The sequence below is a fragment of the Lagenorhynchus albirostris genome, chromosome 8, assembly GCF_949774975.1.
Source record: "Lagenorhynchus albirostris chromosome 8, mLagAlb1.1, whole genome shotgun sequence".
In the NCBI taxonomy this organism is placed as follows: domain Eukaryota; kingdom Metazoa; phylum Chordata; class Mammalia; order Artiodactyla; family Delphinidae; genus Lagenorhynchus; species Lagenorhynchus albirostris.
This window is the reverse complement of record NC_083102.1, coordinates 46,186,159-46,214,093: the sequence shown is the minus strand read 5'-3', so window position 1 is coordinate 46,214,093 and position 27,935 is coordinate 46,186,159. Positions and strand designations below refer to the sequence as shown.

General features: G+C 45.3%; 1 protein-coding gene across 7 annotated transcripts in view; it reads left to right on the top strand.

Moving 5' to 3' along the window:
* WIPF3 (WAS/WASL interacting protein family member 3) overlaps positions 1–27,935 on the top strand; it is a 97,981-nt gene that overhangs the window by 44,074 nt on the left and 25,972 nt on the right. For all 7 annotated transcript variants that reach the window (XR_009541965.1, XR_009541963.1, XR_009541962.1 and 4 more), the window contains exons 3-7: positions 13,346–13,478; positions 15,616–15,747; positions 20,958–21,713; positions 25,095–25,244; positions 26,081–26,182. Coding sequence is in view for 1 of the 7 variants with exons in the window: in XM_060156928.1 (XP_060012911.1) it covers positions 13,346–13,478; positions 15,616–15,747; positions 20,958–21,713; positions 25,095–25,244; positions 26,081–26,182 (1,273 nt within the window). In the remaining 6 variants the exon portion in view is untranslated. The remainder of the gene's footprint in view (positions 1–13,345; positions 13,479–15,615; positions 15,748–20,957; positions 21,714–25,094; positions 25,245–26,080; positions 26,183–27,935) is intronic.

Sequence of the window (27,935 nt, the reverse complement as noted above, 5' to 3'; positions counted from 1 at the left end):
ATCACTGGTACCAGTAGCCTGGTGGTCTTTAAATGGCCTTTCCCCAAGCAGGACTGGAGCCCCTTCCTTGGGGTGAGGGGTTGACTTCACTGAGATGTCAATCCATCAGTGCAAAGGAAGGACAGTAGACGGGGAGATATCTCAGTTTGCAGAAGCAATGGTGCACCACTCTGACTGCATATAGCCTCAATCAGCAGGCCTAATTTTAGGAGATGTAAAACAAAAACTCAGTTGAGTGAAGTGAACTAAAAATAGACCCCCGTTTATTCTGTTATAATTCACTTCCTCAGATGATAGGTCTGTTCCATTTAAGCAAAATTCTTTCCGTCATAATTGTCATAAAGATGTTTTGACGATTATTAAGAACAATGAAAGCCTACATTTCACCTTGATTCATTGCAGCTGTCGTGACCTTCTATCTATTTCTGCTCTCCTCTAGAATTGCTGGCATTCAGTGAAACAGATGCTACTGTATTTTTAAGGGAGGGTTTGAGGTGGCCCCATTTTATTAAAAATATACAAGGAGTGTCATTAATAAGAGTATGTTGTATGAGTCACACTTTGGTGCCCTGGCAGGCCCTCCTGTGATTCTCATGACAAAAATGCTTGTTTTATTTTAAATTCACAGTGTATTTTCACATTAAATAACTAAGTTTATTTTAGTGAATTTCGGGCAGCGTTTATTATATATAAGGCGTTGTGCTGAGCACTGGAAAGGTTAAGACATAATTTCTGCCTCAAGGAACTTACTTGGGGAGGACAGATGCCCATCAAGATGTGAAACATATGATCTCAGCAACTGGCACCAGAATCCTTCTTAAGGAGGGACCTGTCTTTGGGAACATACCTTTATAAACTATGAAGAGGTGGGGCGGGGCGTGGAACTTGAGGGAAGGAATGAAGCAATAACAAGAATGACTAAATGGCACCACACGAAGCAAGGGGAAGAATTTGCTTTGTTCCTAAGAGGTTGAGCAGAGGGAAAAGATAGTTAAGAAGGGAGCGAGGGCTTCCCTGGTGGCGCAGTGGTTGAGAGTCGGCCTGCCGATGCAGGGGACACGGGTTCGTGCCCCGGTCCGGGAAGATCCCACATGCCGCGGAGCGGCTGGGCCCGTGAGCCACAACTACTGAGCCTGTGCTCTAGAGCCCACGAGCCAGAACTACTGAGCCTACGTGCCACAACTACTGAAGCCTGCGTACCTACAGCCCGTGCTCTGCAACAAGAGAAGCAACTGCAATGAGAAGCCCGTGCACCGCAACAAAGAGGAGCCCCCGCGCGCCGCAACTAGAGAAAGCCCACTCGCAGCAACAAAGACCCAACGCAGCCAAAAATAAATAAATAAAAAAAGGAAGAACACTTGATATACACAACATGGATGACTCTCAAGTGAAGAAGTTAGGCTCATATAATTGCATACCATATGCTTATGTTTCAAAGACATTCTGGAAAAGGCAAAACTATAGTGACAGAGAACAGATCAGTGTCTGCCAGGGGTAAAGGATGAGGAGGGTGTGACTACAAAGGGTAGCACTGGGGAGTTTTTGGGTGATGGAACCACACTGTATCCTGATTGGGGTGGTGGTTACACAAATCTCTATATGTGTTATACGTAATTCACAGGGATGTTACCGTTCTCTGAAAAAGTCAATCTTACTATATGCTAATTTAAAAAATAAAAACAAAATAAAAAATGCAGCTGAGAAAATTTGGCAAGTGGAAGACAGAAAAGAGATGGAGCAAATGGTATGGGCACCAATGACCACATTTCACAAAACAGAGGGCCCAAACACAATGTCAAATGCTGACGCCAAACAACAGGAGTTCAAAGTGTATTCCTTAAAGTTACACAGTGTGATGGTAAATTTTGTGTGTCAGCTTACTGGGCTAAGGGATTCCCAGATAGCTGGTAAAACATTATTAGAACTACCATATGGCCCAGCAATTCCACTCCTGGGTATATATCTGAAAAAAACCAAAACATTAATTCAAAAAGATACATGCACCCCAACATTCACAGCAGCATTATTTATAATTGCCAAGATATGGAAGCAATCTAAGTGTCCATCAACAGATGAATGGATAAAGAAGATGTGAGATATATATACATGTATACACATACACACACACACACACACACACACACACACACAGGAATACTACTCAGCCATAAAAAAGAATGAAATTTTACCATTTGCAGCAACATGGATGGACCTGCAGTGCATTATGCTAAGTGAAATAAGTCAGACAAAGATAAATACTGTATAATATCACTTGTATGTGGAATCTAAAAAATACAACAAACTAGTGAATATAATGTAAAAGAAGCGGACTCCCAGATATACAGAACGAATTAGTGGTTACCAGTGGGGAGGGAGGGGAGGGGCAGGATAGGGGCAGGAGAGTGGGAGGTACAAGCTATTGGGTGTAAGACAGGCTCAAGGATGTATTGTACAACATGAGAAATACAGCCAATGTTCTGTAATAACTGTAAATGGAAAGTAACCTTTAAAACTTGTATTAAAATCTTTTTTTAAATTTAAAATTTTGAAAAAAATTATGTGGAAATGTAAAGAGTCAAATACACCTCCCCAAAAATGAAAAAACAGTAAACAATCAATATCTAACATAAATAAACAACAGAGAAAGTAGTATAAAATAATATGTAATGTGTCAAAAGAAAGAAGGCAGGATTAAGACTATATGGTTCTTTCACCTTTCTGTCTGCCTTTTTCCCTATGTATTTTTTAAACCTCTTTTGTAAAGTTATATTTTTGTTATTAGGAAAATATTTGTTACATCTAGATATATATGGACAAAACGTCAAATATAAGTAAATACTGGAAATTAGGTACTTCTATGCCATAATTTGCAAGAAAAGTATAACTCCTTAGTTCTAACATTGCCAAACTGAGACTGTTGCTCTCATGCATTCTACAACAAAATTCATTGAACATCTCCTATGGGCAGGGACAGAGCAGGTGGAAGCCAGACACTTCGACAGATGACTTGCTGGGTAAGGTTCAGGAACATGCCAGCAGAGCAGAAACCCCTGGAATCGACTCAGTCTACCTTTGGGGCTTGCTGGCACTTAGGCAACATACATAGGTCACCTCAAAATGAGTTGAGTTTGCAGCCCCAGGCTTATGTTTCCAGCTGACTCCTGAACATCTCCACGTAAGTGTCCCACTAGCACCTTAAACTCAACACATCCAAAACAAGCTCACTATCTCCCGCATATCATCCCCCAAATCACACACACACGTGCACACACCTGTGCACCTGTTACTTCTCTTGTGACTTGGATCTCAGCAATATCCTTCATGTTAACCACCTCGAAACCAAGAACTCCCTGTATTACACTCTTGACGCCAGGCAGCATGTGGGATCTTCCCGGAGCAGGGCTCGAACCCATGTTCCCCACACTGGAAGGCAGACTCTTAACCACTGCGCCACAGGGAAGCCCAAGGGTTCTTCCTTTTTATTTTCTTATTTTTATTCCATTGCTGGGTAGGATTTTATACGTTTAATCCATTCACTCAATGAAGGACATGTGGGTTGTTTTCTGCTCTTGGAGATTGTGAATAAAGCAGATATAAACCTTCAGGTACAAGTTTTTGTATGAACATATGTCTTTGTTTATCTAGGGTAAATACCCGGAAATGAGATTACTGGGTCATATGTTAAGTGTATGTTTAACTTCATATGAAACTGCGAAACTGTTTGCTAGAGTGGCTGTACCATTGCACAATCCCATCGACAATGTATGAGAGTTCCAGTTGTTCTTCATTCTCACCAGCACATAGTACTGTCAGGTTTTTGTTTTGTTTTGCTCTATTTAGCCATTCTAATAGGTGTGAGGTGATATCTCATCATGGTTTAAATTCCCCTAACGGCTAATGATATTGAACATCTTTTTATGTTTTTATTTGTTTTCTATATATACTCTTTGGTAAAACACCTAAATTTTTTAACTAGGGTGTTTTTTTCTTACTGTTGAATTTTGGGAGTTCTTTATACATTTGGATGCAAATCCTTTGTTGCATCTGCAATTTGAAAATAGTTTCTCTCAATCCGTAGCTTGTATTTTCATTCTCTTCGTAGTGTCTTTCCCAAAACAAAAGTTTAAAATTTTTGATAAAGTCCAATTTAGTAATTTTTTCTTTTAAAGGTTGTGCTTTTGGTGTCTTGCCTAAGAACTCTTTACCAAACTCCAGGCCACAAAGATTTCTCTGTTTTCTTCTAAAAATATTATAGTTTGACATTTTACATTTAGATCTACGATCCATTTTGAACTAATTTAAGTTTAAGGTATGAGGCTTAGGTTCAGTTTCATTTCTTTGCATATAGATGTCCAATTGTTCCAACATCATTTGTTGAAAAGACTAGCCTTTCTCTATTAAATTGCCATTGCACCTTTGTCAAAAATCAGTTGACCACCATTGTGTGGATCTATTTCTGAATTCTCTGTGCTGTTCCATTGATCTATGGATCTGCTCCTTTGCCAGTACCATGCCACCTTGACTGCTGTGCCTGTAGTAAGTCTAAAGATCAGATAATGGGGAGTCCTCCAACTTTCACTTTGGCAAAATTGCTTTGGCTGTTTAGTTCCTTTCCCTTTCTATATAAATTTTAGAATCAGCATGTCTGTATCTATTTTAAAATCTTATTGAGATTTTAATTGGCATTGGAGAATTGAACTATATATCTATGTGTCTGTAAATATCTATGTCTCTGGGTCTTTACTATGCGGAGTCTTCCAATTCATGAACACAGTATATCTCTTCATTTATTTAGGTCTTCTTTACTTCATCAGCATTTTAGTGGTATTTAGAACCCAATATCCTATGCATATTTTGTTTGATGTATGCGTAAGTATTTCATTTGCACTTGGACCTATTTTAAGGTATCATGGGGGTTTTTTTTTAAATGCCAGTTTCCAGTTGTTTATGAGTAGTATATTAAAATACGATTAATTTTTGTGGGTTGACTTTGTATACAATAACCTTGCTAAACTGACTTTCACTTTTTGTGTATTGAAATTTTCTACATAGAAAATCATGTTGCCTATGAATAGGGGCAATTTTATTTCTTCCTTTCCAATCTGTGTACCATTTATTTCTTTGCTTTACCTTATTGTACTCACTAGGACTTCCATTTATGATGCTGAATAAGAGTGATGAGAGGGAGTATCCTTGCTTGGTCCTGATGTTAGAGGGAAAATATTTCATCATTAACTACAATGTTAGCTATAGTTTTTTTGTTGATGCCCTTTATCTAGTTGATAAAGTTCCCTTTCATTCCTACTTTGATGAGAGTGTTTGTCGTGCATGGATATTGAATTTTTTCAGATGTTTTTTCTGCTTCAATGTATGTGATGATCATGTGATTTTTCTTCTTTAGACTGTTAATATGGTGGATTTTATTGATGGATTTTTCTATATTGAACCAGCCTTGTGTTCTCAGACTAAACCCCATGTAGTTGTAGTTTATTATTCTTTTTATATATTACTTGATTCAAGTATATATTACTTGATTTTATATATATACTTGATTTATATATTACTTCTTCATAGTTAAGGATAATAACATTTGCCTTCTGTTATGTAACCAAATTAAGTGTTTCTTGTTTTGTCTCTAAAAGTTGAGTCCTGTAGAGGTAAGGTAACTTGCCTAAGCTATGCCACTAATAAATGGTGGATCCAGGATCCCATCCAAGATGAGGGGACTCTGGAACCCTCATTTTATTTTTTTTTTTGCGGTACGCGGGCCTCTCACTGTTGTGGCCTCTCCCGTTGCGGAGCACAGGCTCCGGATGCGCAGGCTCAGCGGCCATGGCTCACGGGCCCAGCCGCTCCGCGGCATGTGGGATCCTCCCGGACCAGGGCACGAACCCGCGTCCCCTGCATCGGCAGGCAGACTCTCAACCACTGCACCACCAGGGAAGCCCCTGGAACCATCATTTTTAACTGTAGAAATGTCTGTCTCCCACTGATAGAAGGCTGATGGGCCCCTCCATGGGTGACTCACTCTATCAAGACTGCTTGGCCCATGACAAACTGGACCCAGATGCTTCTGTAAGTGGTAACTCAGCCAGATCAGAATAGTAAATTGTAGAACTGACCCTTGAGCCCAGTTCTTTCCACTATATCATACTGCCTTCTTAACAGCTAGCCAGCAAACAGACTTTTGGCAGTCCAGCAGCACCAAAAGAAGTGGCCAGGGAAGAACAAATGATGTCAGGAGCAGGGACCACAGAGACATCAGGCGGGGTGTAGAGGATCACCTGTGGGCCAAAGAAGGACTCCTTGGGTGCTAAACAGAGAAGGAAGGGCCTGCCACTCTTCATCAGTGGGGCCCAGAACTGGAGTGAGGTACAAGGGTGACGACGGAATTATAGAGCACATATGCCGAGCAGACTAGGTCTGTTGACCTAGGGGCCTGACCTAGAGGGGTTTGGAAGCGGGTTCCGTATTGGATGAGAATATCATCGGATCCAGCAGTGAGACCCTTTCAGTGCTGTCCTTGAGCTAAGCTGTAAGTCATTGTTTCTCTAGGGTCCAATCCAAGTCCAGACCCAGAGGCTTCTGTTGGATTCTCCATCCAAAGGACTCAGTAAAGTGACGGTGAGAAAAGAAAGTCTAGATACATTTACATTATCATCTGTAATAGGTGAAATACTTTGGAAACATCTTGAACTTTCTAGAAATTTTGGAATTTCCCGTCTTTTGATTATTTTTGTTACCTTTGTCTCCTTTCATATTTGAGCAGCGCTCATAATCTTTATTTCAGAGTCAAGAAAGGGAGGCCATATGCTGAAAACCCTGCATTTTTCCCTGCAGCCAGCAGGGAGGTGTGAAAGGAGAGTAGGGGACCTAGGTGGACCAACAGGGTTGGCCCACGCAAGCTTCTGTGTTACCTGAAGAGGGAGTTTCAGATACAGGCTATTTACAGTTGAGGGCATCAGCCTCACAGCATAGGGTTACTCTAAGCAGTTTCCATTTTAAGTGTTCTCAGCCCTCCCCCTTGCCAAGACAGCTGCTGGCTCACGTTTAATGCAGTAATCAGACTGTTCTCAGAGTCCATCATTCAGCCTTGGCTGTCCTTTCTGGCCCTGGCAAAGGCCTAGCACTTAGCTTCTTGGGCCCCAGCCTCTCTCTCTCTCTCTCTCTCTCTCTGCCCTTCTTTTGCTTCCGATGCCCTTCCCTGCTCCTTCCTTCCTACTCTGGCTGTCACACTCCATGTGAAGCAACATCTGCCGTGGTTCTGGGTCAGAAGACAGTCGGGCCACTCCCCCTACCCAGCTGCAGGCTTGCCGTGTATTTCCTGGGTGTTCAACCTTCACTGTTTTCCTGAGTGATGTCATTACTAAGGGGTTAGCATGGTGGTTAAGAGAGCCTGACTTGCCTGGGCTCACCTCTCAGCTCTCCACTTACTAGAGATAGATAGCCTGCTTCCCCTCTGTGCCTCATCTGTAAACTGGAGATGATACTCATAACTAGTACCTACATCATGAGATTGTCCAAGTGCCCTTTAAATGAATTAATACACGTAAAGTACTTGGAACAGTGACGGGCACACACAAATGCCTTCCCATTTCTTTGTCTTATTGCTGTTGCTGTCACCCTTTGCATGTTGCAGCTTCCTTACCCAGACTCCAAAGTCACCTTTGTGTGCATAGTAAAGAGAAAGAACCAGATCTCAGTGAAAGTTGATTATTTCAAATGAAGGAGAGGAAGGAGTCACAGGTTTCAAGCTTCGATGAATGGGAGAAAGCCTTTGACAGAAATGGTAATGCTGGGAGTGAGGAGCTAGAACTGATGACAGTAGGGTTATCTCACTAGTTTGCAAATTAATCTGCTGGGATGGGAGCATATTTCTTTTTGATAGTACTTTTTGTCTAAAATAAATAGAAGATATGAAACCTCAACCAGTTTTTGAGACAGTGTTCCAACTATGTATTATTTCTTAGCAGTTCCTAGCGCCGGTCCTTGACTACCAATGCTAGGCTCTTTTTTGAGTTTACAAGGTTGTTCTTTCCAGGTCCAACACAGGTTTTTAAAGCAGCCTTTCTTATAATTTAAATTTTAGTCTTGAAAGCCTGGGAATGGTGGCATTATCGAATAAGAGAGAATGGTGCTGAATCCCCATTTCTTGGGACAAAGTGACTGAAGGATAAAAGTGTGAAGACAGTTTGAAGAATCAGGGCTGTGGCGTAACCTCAAAGGCAGTGGCTTCTCTTCCCATACCTGCATGTTTTATTGCAGCAGACAGATGTCAAAAATCTAGGGACTTAAAGTTTATATAGATTTCATTTCAACAAAATACTGCTCACAGTTTTTTTTAAAAGCTGGATATGCTGGTACTAATAGAGGAATGGCTTATTTTTTGCATGCTAAGAGTTGCCACTCAAAAATAAGAGGAAAAGCGATATGTAAAAGCTATAATATTTGGCAAGATATGAGTAGTGCTATAGAGAATTACAAATGATGTGCATATAAAGAAAAAGCTAGTTGAAGAAGTTTTAAAAAAACCATCTTGTATAGAAAACTGTTTTTGATGTAGAGCTTAAAGGAGAAGAAAAAGTTTGGGCAGGTACAGCAGGGCTGAGGCAGCAGGAGTATTCCCAGGAGAGGCAGAAGCATGAGCACAGGATGGGAAGTACAGTTGTAGGTAGGTAGGCATTGCTCTACAGTGGAACTGCTTTACTACACTGGTGTGGGTAGAAAAATGTTGGCATTTATAGGTAAACTCAGGGTAGAATACAGAAATCGTCAAGCCCAGCAGGTGATATTAATGAGGACTTTGACAAGGGAAATGGAAAACCATTGCAGGTTTTGAGCAGAGTCACTTGATCCGGGTGGCAGGGGCACTACTAAGGGTAAGCACGTTGTTCTAGGAACAAAAAAGGGCTCTTTATCTGGCCTTCCAGGATCAGGAGGCCTCCTGGAAAATAGCCAAGAGACAAGTGTGAAAAGAGCAGAGAGATTAGCTCAAGCTAAGGTCCAGAGGTGAGCTCCAGCCTGGAAGGCTCAAGGAGTGGAAGGTCTGGGCTGGTCACTGAGGGCCTTGTGCAACATGACGGGACCTGAACTTGATCCTGAGGGCAGTGGGGCACCAGCAGAGATTTTTATGGAGGGGAGGGACATGGTAAGTGACATGTCCCTTATACTGATCACTCTGATGGCTGTGTGGAAGAGGATGAGGCGGGAGGCAGGAAGACCAGGTGAGGGAATCCGGAAGTGCTGGTGGCCTGCATTAAGTCAGCATCACAGAGATGGAGAAAAGGAGCCACATTCTAGAGTAATCACTCAGGAAAAATCAACAAGAGTTTGTGATGGAGTGGCTGTTGAGAACAAGCAACAGGGAAGGGTCTGAGTTGGCCTCCAGGTCCTTGGGCAAGGAGGTAGCTGCCAGCATATGGTAACCAAAGTGATGCCAGGGGAAAGTTCATTTTCTCCGAAAATATTTCCTGTCTCTCTTTTGGATCTCAGGCTCTCTCTTCTCCTACATAAAGACGGTAGCAGCCGGAGGAAGGTAGTGCCAGTTCTGGCTGTCCTTGGGATTCAGATTTAGTAAAGAAATGCAAGTACCCTGGTGACTGATACCTGTCTGCCCCCAAGTTTGGAGGAAGCTGAGGGCTGGGCTACTGAGCAGGCTGTGTACCTGGAAACCTGAGTACTGATTTGAGGTTTAACAGCCACATTGGAGAAAGTCCCTTTGGGAGACTGCAAGGCTGGCATTGTACTGGAATGATTGGGTTTAGATCATCTTTGAGACAAACAACCTGCTAGATTTGGATCAAACCCCTAGATTTTGATGAGGGTTTCTCACAGAAACCAGGATCACTCAGACAGATGTAGTAATGGCATAGGGTGGCAGGGTCACTAAATAGCAGGAGGACATGCATTTCATTCCATTTGGGCTGGACTGCCATCCCCCTCCCCCAAACTGTACTGAAACCTGATCAACTCATTTGTTGGAACGACACATGGATATGCCAGAGCTTTTATAATTTATCAAGACAGGAGGACAGACACCTCATCACCCTTGGCCCAGTTAGCACTGTTTCTAATATTCCTGGTTCACTTCCGTTTTTCAGCCTGTATTTGGCCGGCGATGGGCTAATTTGCATTACTCTTCTACTATTTTGCCTCTTTTTAGGATCCAGGCTGTTCCACTGGAAGCTTGTTTTAGAAGAACCGAGTCAACAAAAGCTTTGTGTGGAACTCAGCAAATTGTCACACTCGATAACAATGTTAAGAAAGAACAGGACCAAACTTCGAAATGATGTTTTAGTTTTTTGTTTTGTACGTAGGGGGACAGGGAGGCGTGTTTGGTGGGTATGTTTGCCATGGGAAAAGTGTTCAGGAGTGACTGTCTCTCTCTATTATATTTTTAGTGAAGTTGCCAATAATCAGGATTTACATAGAATAAAAGACCCAGTGAATATTTGAAAATCTTCTCTTTCCTGTTTCTGTCTACTGTAACCACGGTAACAAGACTTCTTAGGCTTGTAGATTTTTAAGAAAGCAAATTGCAGATGAATTGTTAATAAATATTGAAGATGGAGTAGAAACAACTGTCACGGTAAATATGGTCTTCAATGTGCAAATGAATATGTCCTTAGATGTCCTTTTGTACAAAACCAATTAAGCTGTAGTCCCCTTAGCCATGAAGTTATTCGCTCTTTCCTACCTCACAGGAGAGGACTGAAGGATACCATACTAATATCAGGTGAGGGAGAGCCCTCTGGTGGAAAATCATCAGGGCAGACAGTGGCACAGGAAAAAAAGCAGAGAAGTCAAAGAAGGAATGTTAAATTTAGCCCAGCTAGTTGAACTGCAAAACATAAACATGACGGGACTTGCCATATCCTCCTGCTGATTTGGAAGATATTTATCAACAAGTCTGTCATGTGGAATTGTCAGGAATGTATTGAGGCTTGTGCCAAGTAGGAACTCAAATTAAAATCATTATTCCAAGGATACACAATGTTCTTCATAGCCCTCACCTAAAAAGCTTGGGATGGACGAGGTCAGGGCGTGGGGGGGTGCATTTTGGTAATAAATTTAAAAATCTAAAGTAGATGAGACGAACACCACCACTCCTACTCAGGGGTTGTTAGAGATAGGGTTCCAGTTGCTTCTTTAAACAGAAGAATGCAATTCATTGTGTTGTTTTTCTTGTAACTAGGAAGAAAATTACAAAGCACTTTCACCCCCTAATCCCTGACCGTAATACATGCCTGAGATTATAATGCCACATTTTTACAAAAATTCTCATAGTCTCTTGGCTAGGGTCATGGTATTTCTGTTGGCCCTTTATTCTTATTACTAATTGTTTGTAAATATGAGAGGAGACTTTAAAAATCTTAAAATTTTGCAGTTTAAAATGACTTACTGGCTAATTGTTTATAGAGAGAGATTTAAAAAATCATATTGTGTGGAAAATACCCCGCTGTACATGTCCTAAAAAACATATATCGTTAGGGTTGGGGCCCCTGGCTTACAGCTCTGTTATTGACCATCATCTGTGAGCCCCTCTCAAGGGGTCAAAAAGCATGTTTCCAGGCAACAAGAAACTCACTTTGAAGCTTATGCCCTACAAAACCTGTGTAAGATGCATCACCAGTGCAGTAGAGTCGGCCGGTGAAAATGTGGACCCAGCACCTTTTAGCTAAAACCACAATTGCCTTCATTTCCAGTCTGTGACACTGGAGAGTCTCTGACTGTCTAGTTGGCAAACCTGGTTTGTCCTTTTCTGACAAATGGCCGTATGGAGAAAATGGCTATAGCAAGAGCTTGTAAATCCTATCTGTCCTTCAAGGACCATCTAAGTAAGGTCTCCTGTCTTCCTCGCAGCCTGAACTCTCGGGGTCTTCCTCTCTGTGAGACTCACATGGGTGGTCAGTCATATGCTGCGTTGTATGGTGGCTTAACCCCTTGCACGGGTGTCCTGTCTCCCTGGTAGATGCATATGCCCTTGAGGGCAAGGCCAGTGTATCCTGGGTCTAGTCATTCATACTCATTCATTCATTCACTCATTCATTCATACAATAAATAGCTTTTGAGACTATCTGGGGCCAAGTTTTACTCTCTGGAGATGTACTGGTGAACAAAACGAACAAGATCTCTTTCCTGCCTGTGAGAGTGGTGAACCTTCAACTCATACCCACAACTGGAAATTTTCCACAAGGAAAGATAAATATAAATATATACACTGTGATAAAACTTACAGAGGAAAAAAGAATATAGTGCCATAAGAGAGAACCCTGGGTGGCCTTATTTATGTTGGGGGTCAGAAAACACCACCGAAGTGGAAATGTTTAAGATGAAAACCAAAAACATGGTATTCCCCATGTACTAAAAAGTACTTCTTACTTCGAGAAATGTTTAATTGGCTCTCAGGTCACGTGGTATAATACTACTAACTGCAGAGGGTCCTCCTGGCTGTGTCTTCCAGTGCGACCACACCCTTCCCTTATTTGCCACCAACCAGTATATGTTCTTTCTGGTGCTCCCTAGTTCTAATAGCCCATGGAGACCCTGCCGTGTCAGCACAAGCTATAGTGGAAGTGAAACAGCTGGACCTCGGTGCTACTTGCAGAGATAGGACAAAGGTTCTTCTCGTGAACATATTTACAAAGCATTTTAGCAGTCTAGAGAACAATTATGCTAACCACAGCACCGTGCCCTTGATGGCTGTAATGCTTCAAGATAAAAAGCACGTGGCCTTTGGAATTCAGCAGATCTGGGTTTGAAGCTAGCCCTGTGACCTTGAAGAGATTTCATAGTCTGTTTTCTCATCTGTAAAATGAGGGCAAACTCACAAGGTTTTGTGAGGATTAACATAACGCACCCAGACACAGAAGAGAAGGCAGTCGCTAAACCTTCATTGCAATCCCCTGTACTTCTTGCTTTCTGGATTTGGTCCGGGAGGGACCTGGGGACACCAGGCAGCGTAATTATTCAGAACCTGGAAGCTGGAGTCAGGAACACACAGACAGAAGCCCAGATAAGTGGGTGGGGCCCACGTAGGAGGAGAAAGAGGGGCTTTGCATTAGGGCTTCTTAAGACTTATGGGAGTTCGATCACAAGAAAGAGTCCATTCTAGGTCCCCCAGGAGAGGGATGTGAGCAGGGCAGGAGGTAAGTTTCCCTCAAAACCTGAGACCCATAGGTAACTGCATTGGTGAGATGGGCCTTGGGAGTGGTGCAGAGGAGGGCAAACAGGAAAGGCAGAAAAGTATGGGAGGAGAAACTTACCTCGAATAGGACATACGGCTTGTCTTGCAAATGTCTGCAAATGTTATGATTATAATCAGATCCCTCTTAATCCTTTACAGGTAAGTACAGATGCTTCCAGCTTGAGAAAGACAGATCCCAAAGGTCGGAGTGCACTGTTGGCTGATATCCAGCAAGGAACTCGCCTACGAAAAGTCACGCAGATCAATGACCGCAGTGCCCCGCAAATCGAGAGTAAGTGAGCACGTGGGCCAGGGCGGCTGAGAGCCAAGGGCAGGCCACGTGAGGCTCAGCCAGACACGCCTGGCTTGCTCAGGGCAGGAGCCACAAATGCTACCCAGGACACACATCAGGCCATCTCAGACCTGCTCAGTGTACAATTCACATGGGCGAGGGAATCAGAGCTACCCTTCCAGGTCTGCAGAGGGTGTATAGCAGCATGTCTACCATCACTTTTCAAATGCTTAAAAAAAAAACTTCACGGTAAGATAATTTTTTAGTTGTGATAAAATACACATAATATAAAACTCACCATTTTAACCATTTTAAAGTGTCCAATTCAGTAGCATTTATCCATATACATTCAGAATGTTGTTGCATCCATCACCCCTGTCTAGTTCCAGAACATTTCCACCACCCCAAAAAGAAACCCATACCTATTAGCAATCCCTCCCTAGTCCCTCTATCTCCCCGAATCCCTGGCAACCACCAAGTCTACTTTCTGTCACTATGGATTTGCCGCTTCCGCTATTTCATACAAATGGAGTCTTACGATACGTGGCCTTTTGTGACTGGCTCCTTTTACTTCCCATAATGTTTTCAAGGCTCATCCATGCTATAGAATGTATCCGTACTTTACTCCTTTTTATTGTTGAAGAAGAGTTGCTTGTATGGATGTACCACTTTGTGTTTATCCACCGTGAGACAACATTTAAAGATCATTTACCCTGTGTCAACATAGTCCTCAAATTGAATGAGAGAAAAATTCAAGTCTCAACATTAACAAATGCACACAGATGTCCACAGAGCCTGGCAAAGTTTTTGTTTTTCACAAGGAAAAATATTTCTGCTGAATTCTCTCACAGGATCATATGACTGTATGTTTCTGTGACTTCTAGAGTGTGATGGTGTAAAAGGAGCCCTGTGCCTGGGTCAGATGACCGTGTTGAGTTCTGATTCTGCTACTGGGCAAATCAGGGAAGCTCTCTGAGGCTTAGTTTGCTCATCTGCAAAATGGGGAGATAATAATACCTGCTCTCTTTTTTTGTCAAGATTGTTGAAGGCTGAAATAATATATGCGGAAATATTTTTCAATGTAAGGTATTATTATGTCTCCATATATTTTGCTATGATGCCTGATGGTAATTCTCAAAGATAGTCCTAAGATATAATTGTATCTAATATCTGTAATTATATATGTTAATGCACATGGATAGACAAATTATTTTAAGACATATTTTCAACATTGATTATAATAAAAATTAGTTTCTGGCTAGACCCACTATCTAATTAGTTAAGCCCAATTAACAGATAAATCCATTTTATTGGAACACTCATTTCTTTATCATTCTAGTGAAGAGGTAATGTATAATGTTAATACTTGGAATAATCTGGCCACATTCATCCACGAGTGGGCACTGTGCCCTGATTTCTCTGTGCATATTAGCTTCAGGCTGTGAACATTTTCTGCCAGGAATTCTTGTAAGCTGTCTTCTCATTTTATGTAATCACATACATCTGGAAGGCTGGAATTAGTGACACCTCTCCTCAGGGGCTCATGAGCTTTCTCTTCCATAGAAAAAGAACCGGTGCAGGGAAGAACATGGGGCGCGGGGAGTGGGAGCTGGGGAGACAGAGAAGGAAAATGCCAAAGCAGAAATCACTGCAGACCTTCACTTCCTGCTTGCAAGTCCTGGGCCAGGCTCTGTGGACAAGAAGTTAAAATTACTGCCTGAATTAAATCTGTGGGTTTTCTTGGTCTAGTCCTCCCACAAAAGCAGTCAAGTGAAAATGGGGTCAGCTCTATACATACAGTGTCTGGGTTTTCTAATTTGAAAGGTACTACCAGTTCCCCCATTGGCATCTACTAAATGGCAGTATAAGGATGCTTTTTTTTTTTTTTTATCCCTTTTCAGAGTGGTCACTACTGATGGTTCTTTGGTAGCTTGGAGAGGGTGGCAGACAGGCCTGGGCACATGAGTCTATAGGGTATCAAGGCAGGGGGTTCTTGAGAAAGGTACTGGGTAGAAGGGTAACACTGGTGGTGAGAACAGGACGGCTGCCATAGGCAGTGTTAGACCACAGTCAGGGTGAGAGTTGGCCACTCAGCTCTGCTCACAGGTCCTCATCTACTCGCCTCTTCTCTCTAAAGGTTCTAAAGGAACCAACAAAGAAGGAGGAGGTCCTGCAAACTCTCGAGGCGGGAGCACGCCCCCAGCCCTGGGAGATCTGTTTGCTGGTGGCTTTCCAGTGTTACGACCAGCAGGCCAGAGGGATGCAGCAGGTAAGGAAGAGTTCAGACTGGCTACCCTGTGACCCTTGTCTCCTTACCGTGTAGAACCAACAGGACAATCCTCACCTGCCAGTAAGTGACATGTTGAGAGTAAACAGTTATATGGTAGGAGATCACATATTTGGAAGCCTGAGCACTGGAAGTTTCCAAAACACAGAATTGTTTTTAAGGGATCTTTGAAATCCTCATCCTGTTTAAATCATCCCACTGTAATCACTGAAGAATGAGTTGCCATAGTGTAGAGTCTTTAGCAACGGTGAGATCGTGGCCCACACTGCAAAGTATGGATGTAAATCACAATAGAAGATCTTAGTGACATCACTGTGGACTCGCTGGCAATGCTGAGTTGTGATGGTTCTCCAGCATTGTATCTGTTAGGTGTTGCTGTGTAACAAACCCTAAACCTGAGAGGCCTTGAATAACCATTTATTTAGCTTACAGCTCGGTGGGTTGGCAATTAGGGTGGCCTCAGCTGGGCCCCAGCTAGCATCTACAGGTTGCGTCAGTGGCTTTGCTAATCGTATATTTCTTATGTCTCTGGTGCCCCTGCTGGGACAACTGGCCTGACTGATCCCTCTGGTCTCTCAGGATCTAGCAGACTATTTAGGTTTGTCTTCATGGTGATGGCAGGATGGAGAGGACAGAGTATGTAAAGCCTCTTGAGGCTTAGTCTTTTTTTTTTAATAAATTTATTTATTTTCTTTATTTTTGGTTGTGTTGGGTCTTCCTTGCTGCGCACAGGCTTCCTCTAGTTGCGGCGAGCAGGGGCTACTCTTCATTGTGGTGCGCGGGCTTCTCATTGCGGTGGCTTCTCTTGTTGTGGAGCACGGGCTCTAGGCACGCGGGCTTCAGTAGTTGGGGCATACGGGCTCAGTAGCTGTGGCTTGCAGGCTCTAGAGCACAGGCTCAGTAGTTGTGGCGCATGGGCTTAGTTGCTCCGTGGCATGTAGGATCTTCCCGGACCAGGGCTCGAACCCATGTCCCCTGCATTGGCAGGCAGATTCTTAACCACTGCGCTACCAGGGAAGTCCTGGCTTAGTCTTGGAACTGGCAGAGCATCACTTCCTACCACAGCCTGTCGCCCGAAGCAAGTCACAGGCCAGCTCAGAGACAAGGGTGAGCAAGAGACTTCAACTCTGATGAAAGGAACTGCAAAATCACATTTCCAAGACTGTGGAATCAGGAATGCGTGGTTAATTGAGACCATTTTTGTAACCAGTCTACCACAGTCATTTGTGTTTTAACAGGTACCAGATGTTTTGAAAGCACTGAATTAAAATCGGGCAAATATATAATTATTATGTGCAAAAAAAAAGTGTTTTTCCTATTACTGTGCTCTTTAGTCAGAAAGATATAACAAAATCCAAGAATTTCATTTGTCCAGGGACTATCAAGCCCCAAACATTCCTGGTCTAGAGTCTTCTACCATGTGACTTCACTAACCTCTTCAATGGCCTCTGTGGCTGTTAGATGTTCCAGGGTGCATTTGCTGCCGTCACTTACTGATAAAGTCCAGTTTGAACCTTCGGAGCCATTTCATTTCCTCATCTTTGCTGAGACTTTGGCAGATAAGAAGGTGCTGAAGTCCTCCTGAATAAAGAGAGCTGGCATTCCTCAGTGCCCGCTTCTTTTTCAAGATTCCTGAGTTGGATCCAAAAAAAAAGTTCTCTGGGGTATAAAACTTCCACTGGTCTCTCTTCACACAAATAAAGATAGGAGAAATAACCGCCGGTGAGCTTTTAACAGGGACCAGCCAAAGGAAGTCAGCAGTGTTCTAACTTGTCTCCAATAGGACACAAGTGCCAGATGTTTGAGCCACTAGGTGAAAGACAAGAATTGACCTTTTTGGAGGCAACAAAGTCCATAATGAAGTGACTAATTATGCCTGTTCCGGGATGGAAACTCAAGGACAAGCCAATAGGTAGATACACGGGCTGGGTGCCATGTCAGAGTAAGACAGACCATGGCTCTCCTCTCTCAGAACTCTCCTACGGACCCCTTTGTCATTCAGAGAAAAGGACTTCGGCCCTTGCTGCCTGTCTCATCGTCTTTGCTACCACCCTCCTTGCTGTTCTTGCACATACCAGGCATGCTGCTACCACAGGGCCTTTGCACTGACCGCTCCTATGGCCTGAAACACTCTTCCTAAGGTGTCCACGTGGCCCAGTCTCCCTTCCTTCAAGTCTCTGCTCAAGTGGCAGCTGATCAACCTATCAGGGAGGCTTTTACTCATCATCTCATATATTGATAAAATGAGTCCCACCCTCTCATTCTATATTCCCTCTCCCTTGATTTATTTTTCTTATATTATCACCATCTGACATATTATTTATTAACTGGTTTCTTTCTTTATTTTCTGTCTTCTCCCTCTAAATGTAAGCTCCATGAAGGCAGGAGCTGTGCTGTGTTCACTGCCTTACAAAGGCCTGGTGCGTAGTGGGTGCCCAGTAAGTATTTGTTGAGTGGAATGTGTGAGTGGGTAGTGTGGTTACTTAGAGCCATCAGGCCCAGAAATCAGTGTCTAGTGCTCACAGTACTTTTAGCGGCCCATGAAAATGTTTGAATTTCTTTTAAAATTTAAAAAACGTGAACTTTTAGGGTCAAAGATTATATTTGTCTTTATACCAAAGCAGTCAGGAAACATAATTTTAAAAACATTTTTTAAGGAGGAAGGGGCCCACAGAGGCAAAAGCGCCCAGGGTCTTCGAAAGTCATAATGTGGCCCCGGCTTAGAGCTCCAAGGGAGGGATCGTTAAAATAAGATATGATGAGTAAACATCACTGGCTTGTATAGAATGTGTAATGAGACTTCCATGCAATCCAAGTTCTCTTGGAAACGTAGACAGATGGAAAGAGGAAGCCATAGTTCATCTTTTGATAAACCCCAGGCTCTAAAAGCTGATTCCTTTCACATCAGTGAAGCCCCCTTGATGCTCTTGAGCTGGTCTTTCCCCACCCACTTCATGGTCTCCTCTTGTGTTTCTAATTGGATTTCTAGGGCTAGCATTCATGTTCTGAAGGAAAGCCTCCTTCCTTCCTTCCCTCGGTGCTTGCTCCCTCTTGGAGCCCTCTCTGCTGCCTGGTTTCCTCACCTGCACTGATGCTGATTCCCGTGGGTCTCACCTTCAATTCGTGCTGCCCAGCTCTCTGCTTCATCCTGGAACGGGCAGGAACATAAGCTGGGCAAGGTTTTCTGCTATCCTTGTTTCTGCTGCTCACATTATGATAAAAAAAAAAATGGCTTTCCCCATTTCTCATTAGGTTGGCCACTTAAAAGGTTTTGGAATCTCAGATATGTCGTGTTCCCAGACACTTAAGGGGTTGATTCTGTTCCTCAAACTTGTTATCCCTTTAAAGTTCATCTGGCAGATGGGCACAGAGGGAGGCCTTGCCTTGTTTAGAGAGCAGTCTGGATCCTCCATCTTCTTCTCTGTGTACTGTGGAAACAGGTTTGAGACCTTGGATGCAGGAATCCCTGAGGCTGACACCTATATAAAATGTCTCACGTTGGAGTTGCAGGTGGTAGATCCTGTCCCTGGAAAGGCCAGGTGGGGACCTTCCACTCCTGGTCATGGTCAGTCAGCCATTCTGGAAATGCCCGCCTTAGACCTCCAGTGGCACCAAGTCCGCCAGGGTGGATGCATAGGTGCAAAGACATTATCTCCTCCACGACCACCTCAAAGAAAATTGCAACAGAGGATAATGACACCACCACCCTGCCTCAAGAACAGCGTTCCACAGTTGAGACTTGTCCTGAGTCGTATTGTCCAGGTGGCTGTCACATCATAGCCATGTTTGGAAAGCCAGATACCGCGGTCCTGCTCACTTAGTTTCAGCCCCAGGATCGCCTCTTCCATATCTTGCCTTGATTGGCCTGACTTGCGGCATCAAGTACTTTTAGGCATGATTTAGCACCTGATTGGGTAAACACGCTGGAGACTCATGGGCTGAAAAGCTCAGAACCATCAACAGCTGCTGGCGTTATAATCTGACATGAAAGCTGTGTTTCCTATTCTGCGGCACCAGGAAGTTGGAGGTGTGAGAAGCAAACATTTTTTTCAAGTGTTTTCCACATGTTTTCATGGAGATTATAAAATATAGGGGTGCTGGAATAGGAAACATGTATTCTCCAAAATTCCTTTTAGGAAGAGCAGTGTATTTATTCAGAAGAAATGTCTTAATACGCCTCCTGAGTGGAGGGTGATACTCCAAGGACATATTTAAGCGACTGCAGAACTTCTGTGCAGTAAACAGGGAGAGGAACTTTTTTCTCCTCAGAGCGACAGAGGGGAAAAAAGGGTAAGAAGTGGCAGTTGGGTGAAAAGGTGTGCAAAGAGTGAGGAGGCCCCAACAGGGGAGCACCCTCCACGCCAGTCGCCCATAATGTCCACCAAACACAAATGCTTACTGTGAGCAAGTCGTTGTTGCTGTTGAGTTCAAGAGGCATTGGATTTCAGGTTGGAGTTGATGTGGTAAAGGATCTATGGGGTGAGGAAGCCAGGTGACCAGGAGACAGAGAGCCCCTTAGAAATGGGCACAAGTCTTTGGGAAAGGGAGCTTTGAACTTCCAGAGTGCATGGAACTGGAAGGTTCAAGGTCATTGGACCTGGATCCCCAAGGCAGGGTGTCTTCCCACTGACTTCCAAATCACCTCGTCCTTTCAGGGAACCTTGAATCTTCTGCTCTCGATGCAGAAACAAAGTCCTTGTTCACAAAGCACTGGGAGTGGGGAAAACCTCCCTCGTCAGGAGCTTTTGGGTGGTACACCCGCAGATGTGGGCTGACTGGCCTAGTGGGTAACAGGGGACGAGTGCGCCGGCGGCCTTGAGATGAGGAAGGGTGAAGGAGGTCGGGGCAGTCCTGTGTCCTGGGCTGGGGGCATGGAGCCCTGGGCAGATGACAGTGGAGGGAGAATGGAACAGGAAGGCTGGCGCCACACAGCAGACAACCTGGTGGCTTGAGCTGGGCTTCTCTGGCGGGAGGGGGACAGCGCGTTGATTCTGGCAAGGACCTGGGGCTGGTCCAGCTGGCCCTCTTGTGTGATAGCTGCTGCATCTGAGGCCTCCACTGGACCCTCGGGAAGAGAGCATCCACCAGGCGGTTCACCGACGTGCTGGACAGCGTCCGTCACTGCCGCCCACACCCTTGCGTTTCTCCCAATTCTACCCACTGAGCTAACTCAGAACTCCTTTCACTTTCAGGCGGCAAGACAGGGCAGGGCCCTGGCTCCCGAGCGCCTTCTCCCCGGCTTCCCACCAAAACTATCAGCGGCCCGTTCAACCCCCCTGCATCTCCCAGGCTAGGCGACGCCTCCGAGGCGCATGGCGTGGCCGGGACGGTCCTTCCTCGCCCCAGCATGCCCGCCCCACCTCCCCCGCCCTTACCCCCGGCCCTGCCCCCGCCCTTGCCCCCGCCCTTACCCCCGGCCCTGCCCCCGTCCTCCCCCGCCAAAGCCCCGCTGGTGTCCCCACCTGGCCCACCGGCCAAGGGGAGCGCTCCGGTGCTCGCACCCCCTCCGCCCTGTGCACCGCCGCCTCCACCCCCGCCGCCCCCGCCCTTGGCTCCCAGTGACAAGGCGGTGAGGCCTCAGCTAGCCCGCTTGCACCTACCGCCCGTCCCGCCCCCGCTGCCTCTCCTCCCACCTTGCGGGTACCCTGGGCTCAGTGCGGACGCTGCCAGCCCTGCCCAAGATGTGCCGGAGCCTCCAGCCCCTCCGCTCCCGCCGCCCCCACCGCCCCCGCTCCCCACTTACGCCCCACGCACCCCCAGAGCCTCTCTGCCTGCGCCCCCTTTGCCAGGCGCTAACGACAGCGGTGAAGTCCCACCCCCACGGCCCCCCAAGTCCCCATGCTTCCAGGCCCAGCCCCCCGAGCCCAGCGCGCAGGCCTTGCCGGCGCCACCTGCCCTTCCGGGGTCTCAGACGTTCCCGCAGAAGAAGAGGCCCGGCCGAAGCCCCGGTAAGCACCCCTGTTCTTGTCCGGGGGGGCCGTACCACAGGATCATCTGGCTGTTGGGAGGTGCTAGGGACACAGCCAGAGGCCTGCTACTGTGGGCCACTTGGGAGCACCTCGGGATGTCTTACTCTTGGGATTTTGTTTTAGAACACACCTGTTCAGTGCCCCTGTGGAGCACAATGAAAACGTGTTGTGTGGGACTTTATGCTGGAGGTATTCAGGTTAGAGACAAGAAACCAAGGGTGAGGGAGGTCGCGAGACTTGTCCGAGATCGTGCAGACAACACGCCGGGGCTTCTGGCCTTCATCACCTCGCCATTACTAGCTGTGTGACCCAGGGCAATCACTTAGCCTCTCTGTGCTTCCTTCTCACCTGTGAAATGGGGATAGCAATGGTTCCCCCTCATGCGGTTGTTGGAACAGTGAGATCCAGAGAAGGGTTATTTATTTTTACTATCACCATTCAGACTTCAAATCTACTCCCAGGGGTCGAGGTGTCTGTGGGTGCAGTTGTTTCCAGAACCCGCTCTCCTGTTTAATTTTTGCCTAAGTTATTATAGTCTGGCACCTGGCCAGAATCTTCACTGGCCCTCAGCAGATTAGCTTAGCATTTTGCCATATTTTGGGCAGGTTCTCCAGCTGACTCAGGAAAACGGAGGGTCCATGTTTTCAGCCAAACATTAAAAATAATCCTTTCACGTATTCAGCAGAGATCATTCTGGATTGAATATACAGGCCCTATGACTGTGATTTCCATGAAATGATGAGGCTTCGATCACCTTTGGTGTCCTTCTAAATGGAAAGCACGCTACACATCCACACACACCCGTGTACACACACACACACTCATAAACATATGCACACACTCATGAACACCCACATCCACACACACAGCCCAACACACATCCACAGTTATACATACACACACATACTCTTTGGTTTTTCAGAAAACCTTTTGATGCAGAAAGTTTCTTAAATGTATGCCCTTGAATTAAAAATAATACAAGCTCATTGTAGAGAAAATAGAAAAAAATTGAAATCACGCATAATAACATCACTCAGAAATAAAAACTGTCATATTTGGGTAAGTTTCCTTTCTCTTTTTTCTGAATATATCTACATATTTACAGGGTTAATATTAATACTATTTTGTATATACTATTTTCTATTCTGTTTTTATTTAGTATTATATTAAAAGCAATTTTGAATACACAACTATATATAAAATAGATAATCAACAAGGATCTACTGTATAGCACAGGGAACTCTACTCAATATTCTGTAATAACCTATATGGGAAATCTGAAAAAGAAGGGATATATGTAAATGTATAACTGAATCACTGTGCTGTACACGAAACTAACACAACATTGTAAATCAACTATACTCTAATATAAAATAAAAATTAAATTAAAAAAAGCAATTTTGATATAATTAGATATTTGTCAAATTGTTAAATGTATCTATAAGCATATTAATGTGATCATTGATATATGCCATATTTCCAGCATTAGATATTTAAGTTGATGCCATTTTTTGTTATTATGAATAATATTGCAGGAAATACATTTATAGCAATTGTAGTCTACATTTTGGATTATTTTTTTTAAAGACAAGTTCCTGCAAGGGAATTCCTGATACAAAAAGCAAGAATATTTTTAAGGCTTTTGGTCACAAGAGATAAGGTTTTAATCATTCTCTTTTCAGCTGACTAATCACCATAAGGTCCAGCATTAGTACTCATGAGCCCCTTCTGACGCTTGTGATTCTTAAATGTTCAAGATGTGGTGGAAAAAACCAATGCTTTAGATTCAGAGAGATCTGAATTCAAATCCTGCCTTCCCACCCACTCCTGTGTAACCTTAGGCCAGTCTTTTTTAATGCCCTTAAACCTTGCTTTTTTCTAATTTGACAAATGGAAATAATAACAGTAAAACACCCTTCACATAGGACTGTTACGAACACTAAGTGAGGAAGTGTGCCTGAAGTGCTTTGCAAGGAGCCGGGGCTCAGCAGCGTGATTTCCTTTCCTTCCCTCTAACCAAGTGCAGGGGCAGCTTTTCACCCAGAAGAGGGGTCAGCAGCCCCTTAGCCTCTTTAGTCTGCTTGTGGGAGCAAGTAAATCCTAGTGGATTCTGGTACAGAGGAAGGGAAGACCAGCAAGGGAAAGGAAGGGGACTGGGAAAGGAGAAAGGCAGAGAGTGGAGCTGAGAGGGGAGGTGCTCTGATGGCCTTTGGGGAGGAGAGCAGCTGCGGCGGCCGGGTGCCTTTGCAGGCTCCAGAGCTGCACGGCCGAGGCCAGGAGTGGATGCTCGTCTGGCCCCTTTCACTGCGTCTTTGGACGTGCAACTTGGTTTTCCGTGAACAACATGAGGGTAATTTCTGCTTCAGGCCAACTGCAAGGAAGAGTAAGAGGTTGCAATTGTGAACATCTTGGCACAGATGATAAAGGAGCCGTTGTCATCACTTCGAGAGCGAAGTGAAGAGTCAAGGACCTGGGTTGATGTGCCAAGGCAGCGGGTTATTAATTGCCAAGTGGGTCATACAAAAAAGTCTTGGCAAAGGAGAGTGAGCCTCCCGCAGAGGTCATCAGGGAAGAATTGATGAAGTAGATGAGATCTGAGTTGGGCCCTGGTGGGCAGGTAGGGTTTAGATTGACTGGAAGGAGAAACGAGGGTCTGCAGGGCAGGGGAACAGCGTGAGCGGACCCAGGGGCAGGAGCAAGCCCCCGACAGCTTGTTCATCTAGCCCCGCTCTGAGCCTCACCTGCACACAGTCCTTCCCTTGCGTAGGACTCTGCAGTGGGTCCACTTCTTTGGGCTGTACCATCTGATGATGAGGGTTGATATTATCACAGCAGCTAATATTTATTGAATGCTTACTACATGCCCCTTGAATTTTTTTCTTTTTTTATTGGAGTATAGTTGCTTTATAATAATGTGTTAGTTTATACTGTACAGTAAAGTGAATCAGCTATACGTGTACATATATCCCCTCTTTTTTGGATTTCCTTCCCATTTAGTTCACCACAGAGCATCGAGTAGAGTTTCCTGTGCTATACAGTAGGTTCTCGTTAGTTATCTATTTTTACATGCGACTTGAATTAAATCAACTCGCTTAACCCTCTCAACACACCCAGGAGGTATGTATATTATTATTCCCATTTTATAGATGAGGAGACTGAGGCACAAAGAGGTTGTGTTATTATCCCAGCAGGAGAACTGGGGTTCAGTCCCAAGCAGCTTGCCTCCAGAGGCTGCCTTTTTATCACCGTATCATATTATATCCAAAGATCTCAATAGCTCACCTCTCACAGAAGGTTATAGCATCCACCATGCCCTATCTGAAGGCCTGTATCTGAATACACTGTCCTCTTCTCTGTCAGCGACCAGTGGGGGAAAGCTGAACCCGCCCCCAGCACCCCCCGCGAGGTCACCCACCACGGAGCTTTCAAGCAGGAGCCAGCAGGCCCCAGCCTGGACCCTGACCCAGCAGCCTGGAGGTCAGCTGCGGAACGGAAGCCTGCACATCATTGGTGAGCAGGGCTGTCAGTGAGGAAATGGTTTCCCCTGGCTCAGGGGGTCTCCCAGCCCACAGTGCCGTCATTTCAGGGTGCGTGCTTCACAAGAACAGGGGGCTCACTCTAGCACAGAACAACCTACAGGTTGTGTTAAATAAGGTTTCTCTTGAGGCTTTCTGGGAGGTTCCAGAAACCACTCTCCAACCTTCTTGAGATGGGAAAGTCATCTGGGGTCAGGTGTGACCAAAAGTCTTTGGATCCCTTTGTGGGCTGAGCTACTGTCACACACAAAGCCTAGATCACAAAGCAGGGACTCAACTCATGAAAGGGCCACGAGACCCCTCTCCTCTTGCCATCAGGAGCTCAGGGCAGAACCCATTTGCTTTAGGATGCCCAGGTCCCCAAATGCACACAGGCTGTGCTCCTTCCCACCAGCCAGGCTAAGGACTCCCGTTCTGTCCACCTCTCCCCGCCAGAGTCCTCCCCAGGGACACAAGAGGGGCTTCAGGCTACAGGGACTTTGCTGGTCCCTTGTTGCTGCCAGTTTCCCCACCTCTGACTCTGGACCCTGGATAGGCCTGTGGCACTTCTGCTCCCTTTAGAAGCTTCCTTAAGATGCTGGTTGAAGTAAGTTGAGGTGGATGACGGGGAGAGTCTATGATTTCACTTTTCCTGATTCCCCCTTGCCCCAGCTAAATAGTAAAAACTAAGAGGTGAATGGATGTCTTAGGGGGGAATAGCTCTGCCATTAAAATCTTGCACTGGGCAGGCAAACCTGTACGCTCCTGGCAATGACCAAAACTTGGGTCCTCACAGTAACCAGAATAATTTTGGCATTTCCGTGTGTGCAGATGACTTTGAGTCTAAATTCACGTTCCATTCTATGGAAGATTTTCCTCCTCCGGATGAGTATAAACCATGCCAGAAGATTTACCCCAGCAAGATCCCCAGAAGTAAGTACCACCTTGATAAGACTACTGGTTTTCCCTGACCCTCCAGAATTAGGTGCTTGGGTGCACTGACTGGCCACAGGCTGTGTAAAGTGTGACATCAGGATCTCACTGTCCTATTGCAGGGATGCAGTGATGTTCATACTTCTGGAAGTTTCAGAACATTTATTTGCCCTAATCTCCAAGGGTTCATGTAGAGGTTTTTTACAGAACACCAAGTTTAGTTATGTGGCATCGGATTTGGATGCCTAAATTTACCACTGGTCCCTCCCCTCCCTGGGGCTTTTGACTGGGGAGCCAAACGCCCCAAGACAACAGGAAAATGGGATTCAGGAGCTTCGCATTAATAGTTGGGGAAGAACCCCAAAACCCCCAATTCAAAACTCTGGCAGACTCTGAAATAGAGAATGCCTTAGGTCAATGGTTCTTACCTTGGTAATGCATTAGAATGACCTAGACAGCTTTTAAAAATCTGAAGGCCAGGCTGCACCTAGCGCAGGTAAGTCAAAATATCCAGGGTAGGACACAGATGTCAGTATTTTTGAAAATTGCCACGTGATTCCAATGTCCATCTAAGGCTGAAAACCTCAGTCCAGTGAGAGCCTTCCTCCTCCCGATCTCATCGTGCGGCCAGGCCCCAAGAGAGGCCTTCACTTGGCTTACCTGCCCAGCCCTAAGAATCGAGGAAGGCTGGCCGGCCTGCCCTTCATGGCCCAACGGGCAGGGAGGCAGTACTTCAGGAGCACAGAAAGCAAAGCAAAGCACAGTAGGTGTTGACCACACAGCGATGCTGCCTGTTAACGTAATTCTTGTCCAGTGCTGATTCAATCCAAGTGGGCAGGAGCTGGTAAGAGGGAGGCAGAGCCAGCAACCTGGGGTGAGGGTCCAATGTGTTTTCCACCCCACAACCCGAGTAAGGCCCCCAGCCCCAGACATCTGCAGACCAGCATGGAAAATCATCAGTATCCAAGCTTAGCCCCAGACCGGGAACCTGGCTCTTTGACTGTCTCCTTTCAAAGGGGCCTTGGTGAAGTCCCTTCCCCAGGGTTCAGCTTCCTGCAGGGCAGACCAAGGAGCACCAGCCTGCTCTCTGCTCAGGTGAGAGGTCCTCTCGGGATCAGCCTGGGCAGAGCTTTCTCTGCGTGCCGGTGGATTGCACATTTAGAGAGAAGTGACTTGTATGTTTTTGTTTTGTTTTGTTTTGTTGCGGTACGCGGGCCTCTCACCGTTGTGGCCTCTCCCGTTGCGGAGCACAGGCTCTGGACGCGCAGGCTCAGCGGCCATGGCTCACGGGCCCAGCCGCTCCGCGGCATGTGGGATCTTCCCGGACCGGGGCACGAACCCGTGTCCCCTGCATCGGCAGGCGGACTCTCAGCCACTGCGCCACCAGGGAAGCCCACTTGTATGTTTTTTAATAATATGTAAATACAGTTGACCCTTGAACAATGCAGGGCTTCATAAGCATTGTTGGCCCTCCACATCCTTGGATGCGGAGGATTCCACCAACCACAGACTGTCGTACTGTAGTTTTACTACTGAAAAACATCCTTGTACAAGTGGACCCATGCAGTTCAAATCCATGTTGTTTCCGGGTCAACGGTACTCCTCTGAATTGAGAGAGACAGAGGAAGAGAGAGGAGCAGGATAAAGATTGATGAAGGGAAATCACCCCACGTGGGGTTTAAATAGACCGTGGAGACGTGATGGTGGAGGACACGGGTGCTGGGTCAGGCTCCCATTCTTGCTCAGTTCGAGC